Source organism: Rhinoraja longicauda, chromosome 18, assembly GCF_053455715.1.
Source record: "Rhinoraja longicauda isolate Sanriku21f chromosome 18, sRhiLon1.1, whole genome shotgun sequence".
Taxonomy (NCBI): Eukaryota; Metazoa; Chordata; class Chondrichthyes; order Rajiformes; family Arhynchobatidae; genus Rhinoraja; species Rhinoraja longicauda.
This window is the reverse complement of record NC_135970.1, coordinates 25,382,836-25,394,930: the sequence shown is the minus strand read 5'-3', so window position 1 is coordinate 25,394,930 and position 12,095 is coordinate 25,382,836. Positions and strand designations below refer to the sequence as shown.

Here is a 12,095-nt window from a genome sequence, read left to right as displayed (position 1 = left end):
ACAAGGAACTGTGGACACTGGAATTGTGAACACACAAAGTGCTGGAGTAACTTAGCCAGTCAGTATCTGCGGAGGAAATGGACAGGCGACAATTCGAACCAGGACCCTTCTTCAGACTCTGACAAAAGGATAAAAGATGTTTTGGAACACTTCATATGTTGGCCTTGCCGCTAGTGTTTGAAAATGATATTTCACATAAATGTTGCCTCGGTGATTCCTATATAGTCATTTTAATAATGTTATTGTAAGACAAAAAAAACCTGTTGTAGTTAAGGAATCCTAAGAATCTTTATTTTTATATAAATACAAGCTGAGGAAATATACTGCTTAGAAAAGTAGAAATGACAGTGGTCATGCAGTCCTATTGTGCCATTTGCACCTCTGCCAGCCCCCTGCAGTTGTTGCATTTAATTTCTATCATTGTCACCATTTTCACTCTCAATTACACAATCAAGTAGCTCAGATGGTACTTTAATTGAAGAGCTCAAGCTGTACTTTTTAAATTGATGTAGTTAGAGGAATTCTGTTCAGCTTGAGCTTGACTATGGTGTGTATAATCCAAGTTGGCATTATTGTACAAGTTATAGCATGGTGAATTGTATTGGTACACAAGTGTCCCAAACTCAAGGCTTAATTCTTCAGTTTAAGACTGCATTCCATTTCCTGGTCTAATTCACAAATGCCACTTTAAACCTATTGCACCAGTCAGGTTTGATAAAAACATGGGAAACCATAGGTTCCGGCAGCTCTGGTGGAAATGTGGCCGCACAACACAGTCCTTAATTTATCTGTGGCAGATGAACTGAAACAAGTTGAACTTCATCTTTATATCTTTAAAGCATTGTTGTGCAAGCAACACCATCTACCCTAAAGGATTACTTACATGCACAGTAATGTTCACCCAAATATAATCTTGCTCACTCCATGGAAACGCCACATTAGATTATTTAAGTACATGGGGCTGCAGACCACATTACCTCTCAGCAAAAGGTCAACAAGCCAGGACCGAGCATGCAGTGAACACCTTCTCCGAGAAATTCATTTCACCATGAAACCTTTTGTTTTATATCACCTTTTTATTGATACCTTTTATATTAATGAAGCCAAAAACAAAATAAACTTGTTTGTAAACACCTGGAAACCATAGTTAACTACAAGGTTCAAGTGCAACAGTTCCAACAGAAGAAAAACAAACCAAAACCCTACACTTCTAATAAAATAACTAAAGTGAAATACTGTGTGCTGCCCTTCAGTTCAAAACAGTGAGCCAACTGAGCTTGAAAATCTGTCTATTGATCCCAATTTCCCCTTTTGTATTCCTAACAAGCTTGAGGGCAAGCCACTTGGCTAAATGTAGAAGATGCAAAACCAAAACTGAAAAAAATCATAAATGAAAATTGAGCTGATGGGAAAAACTAAGATTGCTACTTACATTCATGTATATCTCAACCTTAAACAATATTTACAATAGGTGTGTACACATGCTGAAGTAACCATCTTCAAAAGGAACAAAGACTGACTTTCCTCTTGCTACCTGACCAGGACCATTTCTCAGATAGCTGCACAGGGCAACAAGAGCTCATTAAAGTGTGCCAGTCAGGGGCTGCCTTTGGTACTCAATCAAGCCTGGCTGCAGTGCTCACCACATGCTATTTTGCCCCCCCAGCATCACTGGCTTCGACTACTTCTCTAAAATTGAGGCTAATCTGCAAGATTAACTGATTATAGAATTGCATAATGAGGGAAAAATAAATTATTTTCCCATAGATTTGAATGCAAGCCAAAATATTGTTATAAGATGCAGATTAAGATTTTATTTTAAATACAATTAAGGAGCTCTCAGATAGAATGTGCTAAGAAAAAATATTCCTGCCGCGTTTAACTGGTCCAATTTTGAATAATGAAGAGGTACTTGACTGGTTGCCAGAGCAGCATGATAACTCCAGTATTCCAAGATTATAACCATACAAATTCAAACCTCTATATTCCTGGGTTAAAACCAAGACTCGTCTATTCCGTTTCATTCCTACTCGGTAGGGGAGAAGCAGTAATCAGCATGTTTGCCAGCATGCCACTTCAAATTTAAAACTCATTTTCTTTAATAACATATCATAATATATTAAAAATGGCAGTACCACCATTCTGCACAACCTCTTCCCATGTCAAACGTGGTTCTTTCCAAGGTAAACACTGCATTTAGAGTGTGAAATGAAATTCCACACTTAATCCGGCACAGCTCAGTCCCACCGTCTTCATGATCAAATGTCTTTCCTTTGCATGCGGCTCATCTTTCCTTGACGTGGTTCTGTGATGCTGCATGGCTGTAAAGGATTTCAGTCAGGTCATCCATGACAACCATCTCCTTGGGATCTACCAAATTGAATTCCCGTATAAATAATATGAAATGCATATACAGTGCATTTAAATGTCCGTGCAGCTCCAATATAACAGTCTCCTTGAAATGAGCCCAGTAGATGTGGGTCAGTACATGGAACAGATATCTGCAGATCTTTTTTACTAAAGACTCAAAGGAGTTTGGAAACTCTTTTCCTGCAATTAGAAAGAGAACATTTAGAATTAGTTAAAAAGCATAATTATGCTAAAAGATCCTGTGACCAAGAAACAAATGCAAAGAAAATATGTTGATTTCCCCATTCTGACCAAATCTAAAAGTACTTGTTGATTTCTGTGCCCTGTTAAATCAGCAGTTCCAGTATGAAAGGGCAGATTCTAAAATTGACCTTGGTGGTACAAGGGTGGAGAAATTCAAACACAGTTCTATTCCTTTTCTATTGATAAACAGTGACTTTTCTGACAGGTGATGGATAAGAACAGATGACTGGCAAAGCTAGTGTGTTACTACTCCAACAGTTTTTTGTACATGCTCTATGCATTTTATTTTCCTGTCCATGACACTTTTTAAACTAGGGAAAAGCAGAAAGAGCAGGACCAGTAACAGATAGGCGAGAATCACTTTTGCTAAATCAATTACTTAATCAATATTGACCTTTTCTCAGAACTCGCTCTTCCTGAGTGAACATCAAACAAATACCTGAGATAACATTTTTGCTGCATTATGTGACAAGCATTGCTGATACTTAGAGACCAACATCTGCCAGACATCAATTAAAGTGAAATTAGACACGTTGAAACACTTATTAATCTATAATAGAATTAATAATCTGATGCAAATTTAACTCCCTGCATAAAACGCACACTAAATTTAAGAGCAACCTATTTAGAAGAATTTGTCTCAATACATGATTATGCTCGTCCCAAAGCTCATCGTGGGGTCAAAATAAGACCCAGTCAAATGACCAGGATGTTTATTTTCTCTCTACAGGGTATAACTTTAATCTTATGCAATTTACCCAAGATGCGTCTCTTGTTCAGATTGGCTGCCTACAGAGAGAGCAACACAGCCGTGTACAATATCGAACCGTTCCCTGATCTTCTCAATTTAAATGAATGTTCAACATCCACCAGGGACATTGATTGACGCAGCATTCCTAGGATCCAGCCTTAGGAATCTGATTCTAAAAATACATAACCAGCATGATAGGCCAATCGTGCAAATGTTAATGGCATATGCAGACATAACAAGTTCATAATGCAATCAATCATGTTTGGCAACTTAATGAAAACCAGCCACAACAGGAATGTAAGATAATTCATTAAAGCCCTTAACCCCATTCTCTTGCCATTATCTGGATTGGCAATAATCCACAATAATAACTATTGAGTCCAATTTTGGTTTGATTTATCAATCAAAATCAATCAACCCATACTTCCCTGCAACACTGCACACTCTTTGTAATAATTCACGTTATAAAAAGCAATCAGGATATTTGATTTGGCATTTTCCCACCATGACTCGTGATTCATTTATGCCCTCTTTCCAGCATAAAGACATTATTCCTGTAGCTTGGCAAACAGAATTGCATGCAATATCAATGTCTCACCAACATCTTGTACAGTTGTAACATGATGTCCCAAACCTTGTACCAAATGCCTTGGACTGATGATTACAAGATTGCCAAATGCCTTTCTCACCACCCTGTGTTGCCACTTTCAGGAAACTACATACTTGTACAATTGGATGTCTCTGTTCTATAGCACACATCAGGACTCCGCAAGTCCTACCCTGGAAATCAACCAACTGAGAGCACTAAATCTTTCTGGGAAACGCATTTTGAGATTAGCAACTTAGATCAGGATAGGCTCAATTCAAATCCAAAATTGCATAACTGGCTCTTAGGAGCTACATTTAAACAAGATAACCCTAATGCAAACTAAGAACTGTCCAATGTGCGGCAGTCCACCTGCGATTCAAAGCGTGATCCATGTCTGAATCATGATTGCCGTCTTTCCTGGTGTACAAAATGGATGTCTGCACAGATATCTACTCAGAAGATAAAAACAGACAATGCTATAAACATCTGTGGAGAAAGACATTTCTAATTGAGCTGACATTTCAGATCGATGACTGCTTTTCAATAAAATACACAAGAGCCCAAACAGAAGCTATGTAACCTACCGTATTTAGTTGGGAAGATGTCATCATCTGTCACAAACTTTTGTATAGAAGTCATTACGAAGTCCACGTACTGTGGGGCCGTGCATTTGACTTTCTTTCCCCTTTCATCGTACCAATAATATTGCCTATTAAATGAGAAAAAAAATCCCTCAGTTCTATACAGGTGCTAACTGCAACGTCAACAATGACCAACAAAGTAATTTCTTAATTACGAGCTTCACACAACAGCAGCATTTGCTCTCCAGTTTCATGCCTCCGTTGCTCTAAATGAATAAAAGTGAAAATTCACCAAAAGAAGTCAAGGGAAGATTAAATTTGATATTTCTCCAGTTCATTTTGAAGTCTCTAAACATATTTTAAAACAGCAACCAGTCTTCTTTATGTTTGCCTTGGTTGGAAGCACTGACCTTAATGTTAGATCATGTATTGAAGTTCCAAGGCCAAACCAACATGCAAGTCAGCATTCGATGCTGAAATGCCAGAGATATGAATCAAGGTCCTGATTATCTGTTTATGAACCTCTCGTATTATTCACAGAGCAATGAATCTGCATGCTCTGTCAATGCTCATTCTGCTAACATCAATATCAGATTAACCAGCCATTTTATCTTTGCTGTTTTCTGGTTACATTGTGCAGAAATTGGCTGCTGTGTCTACTCTTAAATGTTGTTACATCTCAAAGTAATTCATTCACAAGATGCCTCAAGCACCTTATGAACCATTCAGATTTCATTCAAAATGAAATAATTGAGCACGATCAGCATTGGCTAAATGTACAAAAATATTGCTGCATACAGGTATTAAACACTTCAGAATTATTAGCATCATTAAGACAACATATTTTTGCTCACATCTTAATTATTTTTCCTTTTTAACCGTTTTCTGTGTTCATTATTTATTCGTCATGATATAATTTTGAAAGTGGTGAACTCTACACCCTTTTGTACTGTTAATCAAGTTTACAACTGCTATTCAATCAACAGGTTCTGAAACAAAATACTTTCCCTAGGCCAAGTTAATGCCCAACTTGCAAATTTGGTTTATAATCCACAACAATTTAAAAACATCCATTTTTCCTCATTACAAGGTGGGAGAGCGCTCAGCACAATTCAGAGGTCGAACCAGTGTGATTAAATGGAAAGTTGCCTTGTAACCTTTCGACATGAGAGATATCAAACTGGATTTAAATCCATGAAACATTGTACACAGAAAGGGCAAACTTGGAAGCAATACTTCAGGTGTTTTTCATTGGAGTGGTTCTGCAACACTTGCTAACTGCCACCTGTGAAAATAAAGTGGAGGCCAATGACTGGCCATTTTTGTTACCCCAAACAGCATACAATTATTCTTACTAAGTTAGCATTCAGCTATTGACTTTGACTATTGCCACCCAATGTGATAGAAGATATTTTGAATTTCATGTTAAATCAACAACAAGCCCTGCCAATAAAATCTAAAGCAACTGGTTAAACATAATGTTGGAAAACAAGGTGGTTTGAAATTTCAATTCAGTTCCATGAGAAAAGATGTTTGTTGTAATTATATAACATGGTACTCATGAGCATTGTCACGGCACAGGAGCATCTGTAATAAAGATACAATGCAGCTCAAATGGCAAATTTAACGGCTAGGATTATATTCCTCAGAGTGTAGGAGGATGAAGGGTGATCTTAAAGGTGTATAAGATCATGAGGGGTATTGATAGGGTACAATCTTTTACCCAGAGACAGGAAATCATGACCAGAGGACATTGGTTTAAGGCGAGAAGGAAAAATGTATTAGGAACCCGATGGACATTTTATTTTTACCCAGAAGATGGTGGGGAAATGGAATGAGCTGCCAGAGGAAGTAGTTGAGGCGGATACTATAACAACATTTAAAAGACATTTAGACAGGTACATGGATCGGAAAGTTTAGAGGGATATGGGCCTAATAGAAGCAGGTGGAACTAGTGTCGATGGGGCATCTTGGTTGGCATGGGCAAGTTGGGCCAAACGGCCTGTGTCTGTGCTGTCTGACGCTAAAAGACTGTCAATTGTTGAGCTACAGGCGGTTTTATGCTCATGATGCAAAACAGGTCAGGCAAAATTGTTCTATTGACCCTCATCCCCATCCTCTTGGCGATTTGAAACTAATTTGTTTCCCCTTTTCCCAGCTCTGACAAATTGACTTCAACCTGAAACATTGCCACTCTCTTTTCACAGTTGGTGCACGACAGACTTTCGAGCATATTTAGTTCTCATTTAGGATTTCGAGCAGATTTTTAAAATTAAATTGAATAAAAAGGCTATCATATGAAAATGAACAATTTGGTTGCATCATTAAATAATTGCACAAGCACTGGGTAAATTGTGTTAACAGAAGTTAGGTGTTAGTTTCAACTTTGGACGGTTGCTAACATCTGGGGTCGGGCTGGTGTGTACGCCAAGGACATAGAAATATTGGCAGCATCTTTTTGTCATGGTGACAATGAAGGAGATTCTTCAGGAATTAATCCATTCATTCCACTTCAAAAATCAAAGTTTATAATAGCATTAACACTAAACTGAATTCTGATACATCCAACTGAGATTACGTTTAGGTGGAAAATATTCAATGCACATTTCCATTGAAACAACATTTTCTTTAGTTCTATTAGTGAGGGAGTGGGGTGGTTGATGTAGATACAGCATGGAAACAGGCCCTTTGTTCTAGGGAAGAAAAAACTAGAAACTAGACACCATTCCAACAGTTTACATATAAATACATTTACATACTCCTACACGAACAATATTTAGCAAGTATCAAATGAAAATCGGTAGTGTGAATGCATTTCAGTCAGAACCCCTGCTAGAATCTCAAATTTTACATGCAATTTGTGCTAATTGACTTCCCTCATTCCTGCATCAGCCCTGCCCCATCTTTTGCACGTTCTGGCTCGCAACTGTAGCAGAAAGGTATTTGGCCATCGGCAAATAACATGTCACATCCAGGTGAGAGAGTAAAGGAAAGTCAAGAGCCAATGCATTTAAATTAGCATATATACCAGGAATGGAGCAATTAAATTCTTACTTGCTGCAGCTTTACAGTCCCATTAATATAAATTACACCACAAACAAATATAATTTACAATTATTCATTAATACAATATATTAATAATCCGTGATACTAGGAACCAGACCATAATAGTGCAACACCAAAGTTCGGACTCCAACCATAAACAAAGTTCATAGTGGATTGTTACTGAGTTAGGGTTGTGCAATGCGGTTTAAAAGCCTGATGTTTGTTGGAAAAAAGCAGTCCTTGACCTGAAGGTGTTGGCCTCTTGTGCCTTCTTCCTGATCATAGCAACATGATGCAAGGATGACATGTGATCATATTAACTGGCTTGCCGAGGTAGCACCTTCCGTAGATCCCTTCACTGGCATGGGGGGGGGTCAATACTTGTGATGGACCGGGACAATGGCTACCACTTTCTGCAGTCTTATTCATTCCTGGGTGTTCAAGTTACTGAACCAGGCCCTCATGCAACCAGTCAGTATATCTGCAGGTTCAATTGAGTATTTGGCAACATACCAAATCTCCTCAATCTTTTAAGGAAGTCATGGTGTTGATGAGCTTTCTTTGTGATTGCATCAATGTGCTGGGCCCAGGACAGATCTTCAGAGATATGCACACCACACTCAGGAACCCAAAGCTGCTGGCTCCCTCAACCATTGTCCCGGAGATGAAAACAGGTTCAGAGATCCTCAGATTTCACTTCCTAAAGTCAACATTCACCTCCTTCGATCTCAACATTTGGACTAAGATTGTTGTTCTGGCATCATTCAGATTATTAATCTCGGTCCTGTGCTCTGACTCATTGTTAATGGTTATTCGTCCAACAACATGGTATTGTTGGCAAATTTAAAGATGGTGTTGAAACCTGTCTGGTTGCACAATCACAGGTATGGAGTAGAGCAGGAGACTGACCACACAGGCTAGAGGTGCTCCTGTGCTCATGGTCATGGAGGAGGAAATGTTATTACCAATTTGTTCTGATTGCAGTTTGCAAATGAGGAGGTCAAGGATCCAATTACATAGGGACAGCAGAGACCAAGTTTCCCGAGTTTGATAAAGGTTAGAGAGGATGACGGTATTGAATGCCGTGCTGTAGTTGATGAACAACAGTCTTACAGTGCGTGCTCTTATTGCCCAAGTGGTTCAGCGCAGTGAAGAGCCAGTGAAATTGCATCCACTGTCGATCTGTTGTGGCAGCAGGCCAATTGTTGTGGGTCTAGGCCTTTACTAAGTCCGGAATTGATATGAGCCACAACCAACCTCTCTAAGCACCATCACAACAGACGCAAGTGCTACCACTCGGTAGTCCTTAAGGCACGACACCTTGCTCTTCTTGGGCACTAATATTATGGATGTCCTCAGGACGCAGATGGGAACTTCAGATCTTAGTAATGAGAGGTTGAAGACATCCGCAAAAGCTCCAACCAATTTGTTCACGTGGATTTTAAGAATGTGGGCTGGTACACTATTGGGGCCAAACCTTTTCCAAGGGTTCATCCCCATGAAGCATCTTCTGGCATCAGTTTCAGTGGCTGTTGAGGGCTGAGGACACCCCCCCAACCTCCCCTCGAAATGTTCTCCCTTTTGAAGTGAGCATAGAAAGCATTGAGATCGTCTAGCAGTGATGCATTGCTGACACTTGAGCTACCATTACGTTTCCCCTTTTAGGAAGTAATGGTGTGCGAGCTATGCCTCGACTGCAGAATGTCTGTCTGATCCTCCAGTTTAGACCTATGGTGCCCCTTTGTCTTTCTGATGGCAATATCAAGGTCAAACCTGGAGTACTTATGTGACCCTGCATTGCCAGCCTAGAATGCCAGAGATCTAGCCCTCAGTAGATTATGGACCTCGTGGTTCATCCAAGGCTTCTGGATTTGATGGGAACACATTTCCTCATGAAGATGGGCACAAAAAGCTAGAGTAATTCAGCGGGACAGGCAGCATCTCTGGCGAGAAGGAATGGGTGACTTTTTGGGTCAAAACCCTGCCTCAGACTAGTTACACCAGCTTTTTTTTTGTCTATGATTGGTTTAAATTAGCATCTGTAGTTCCTTCCTAAACATTGCCTCATGAAGTCGGCAACAACAGTGGTGTATTCGTTCAGGTCCATTGCCAAGTCCTTGAATGTCGTCCTGTCTACTAACACCAAGCAATCATGGAGTCATTCCTCTGCCTCCCCTGACCTCTGCGCAATGTTGGACCTGTACCCTTCAGTCCACGCATATGCACAGAAAGGGCACAGCCAGGTGGTCCGATTTTACAAAGTGAGGGCGAGGGCTGGAACAATATGCATCTTTGCTGAAGTAGTAGTGGTCAAGGGTGGATGATTGTGCTGCAAGAGACGTGATGATGGTAGTTTGTAAATGACTTATTCAAACAAGCCCCATTGAAATCAGGTGAGAGCATATATGCATGCTGATTGCTGTCCAGTGGTGGAGGTCACTTGGAGGGCCACATCGTGGGCTAAGTGAGAGGAAAGGGAAAGTAAGAGAGACAGAGATCTAAACTACTGAAGGTAAATGCAAACCGGGACACAAAGTGCCAGAGTACATCAGAAGGTCAGGCAACAACTCTGGCAAACATGGATAGGTGGCGCTGCAAGTTGAGACATTTTTTCAACACATTGTGTGTGTGTGTGTATGGGGGGGGGGGGGGGGGAAGAGATGAAACCTCCAAAAGGGGAGAGTCAGGACAAAGCGTGGCAGGTAATAGGTCACAAGCGAAGGGGTACATTCCACATCTCTTATTTCAATCTCGATCGATCTCCTTCTAATATAACATCATCATTGTATGCAACTTTAGTGCCCTATTAAACTGAAATACAGCACATCTAATCCATTAACAGATCTCATACGTTTCTTTGAAGCTAGACCCCACATCAGTTCCCACATCTACTTTTCTCACCGTACCACTTTCTTTATATCTAAAATACCTTTAAACTTCCTTTGCAAATTTGTCTTTTGTCCTTCATCCAGCTACTCCATTTCTCACAACTATGTTAACTGTGCCTTTCACTCCTTATTGTAAAAAGCACTTCATCACCAGACCATGTATTCTATGCTACATAAATGGAAACCGGCTTATTTCCAAATTTCAGGCTAGGTCTGAAACAAACTTCATGTTAAAAATTTCCTGAATACATGAGAGTGTGACATCGATAATCTGAATGCTTTTAATTTACTAACATTGCAGCTCAGGTACAATTGGGTTTTAGAATTTAATAATTCATTATTTTAAAATTAGGTTTGAGAACAAATACAAGATGATAAATAATGGAATATATCGCAATGTACAAATTAACCTGAACTAGAAATTTCAGTGATTGTGCAGAGCATGAATTATTTTATACCCGAAGACCATCACCTGTGGTTTTCAAGAAGCATGTTCAGCATTTAAACAGATTTTTTTCAAATGAAAGTGGCATGTTTATTTCAGATAAATTTGACTTGTGTTTATATTTCTGTTAATAATGTCAACAGCCATTAATAATTTACATATGCACAGGGAAAGTAAACCCCATTAAAAGCTAATAATTGGACCATTCTTTCACACTGAATAACTTTGCACATTACAATTGAAGGAAATAAAACATTTTCCTGTGCTGAGAATGAACAGACAACTGAAAACATTTACCGGTCAAATTTAATCAGCCTCATGCACTGAGGACATAAAATGTTGGATGGCACAGAACTTCCTTCAACTAAACGAGAGCAAGTCTGAGGTCATCCTATTCGGCCCCCCCTGACTCCATCAAAACGATAACAAGCAGCCTTGGAAGCCTATCCCCCCCTGGTCAAACCGCATGTCAAAAACCTGGGCATGATATTTGACTCGACATTAAAATTTGACAGGCAAGTCAACGCTGTGGTAAAGGCCAGCTTCTTCCAGCTTCGTACCATAGCAAAAATCAAACCATTCCTCAAATCTGGCGACACTGAAAAAATCATTCATGCATTCATTTCCTCCCGCTTAGACTACTGCAACTCCCTATACACTGGGATCAGTCAATCATCCCTGTCCCGCCTACAATTGGTCCAAAACGTCGCAGCGAGACTCCTGACGCGTACCCGTAAAAGGGAGCACATCACCCCGATCCTGGCCTCTCTCCACTGGCTCCTCCTAATCACATATGAAGCCCTAAACGGGCTTGCCCCCCCTTATATCAAAAAAATTCTATCCCACCACTCTATCTCTAGGTCCCTCAGGTCGGCCGATATGGGGCTACTCACTATCCCGCGGTCTAGGCTTAAGCTCAGGGGTGACCGCGCTTTTGCGGTTGCAGCTCCAAGACTGTGGAACAGCATCCCTCTCCCCATCAGAACTGCCCCCTCCATCGACTTCTTTAAGTCCAGGCTCAAAACCTATTTCTACTCCCTAGCGTTTGAGGCCCTCTGAGGGGACGCTGTGAACTGTTTATGTATTGTGCTGTTATGTTTATGTGCCATTTAGTTGTTTGTTTATTAGTACCTGAACTGATGTACAGCACTTTGGTCAACGTGGGTTGTGTTTAAATGTGCTA

General features: G+C 40.1%; 1 protein-coding gene across 4 annotated transcripts in view; it reads right to left on the bottom strand.

Annotated features, from left to right (window-relative positions):
• Positions 1-317: 317 nt before the first annotated feature.
• LOC144602334 (MOB kinase activator 2-like) overlaps positions 318-12,095 on the bottom strand; it is a 156,778-nt gene continuing 145,000 nt past the window's right edge. For all 4 annotated transcript variants that reach the window (XM_078415339.1, XM_078415342.1, XM_078415341.1 and 1 more), the window contains 2 exons: positions 4,538-4,662; positions 318-2,550 (listed from right to left, as the gene is read on the bottom strand). In XM_078415339.1, coding sequence (XP_078271465.1) covers positions 2,285-2,550; positions 4,538-4,662 — 391 coding nt within the window. In that variant the 3' untranslated portion in view covers positions 318-2,284. The remainder of the gene's footprint in view (positions 2,551-4,537; positions 4,663-12,095) is intronic.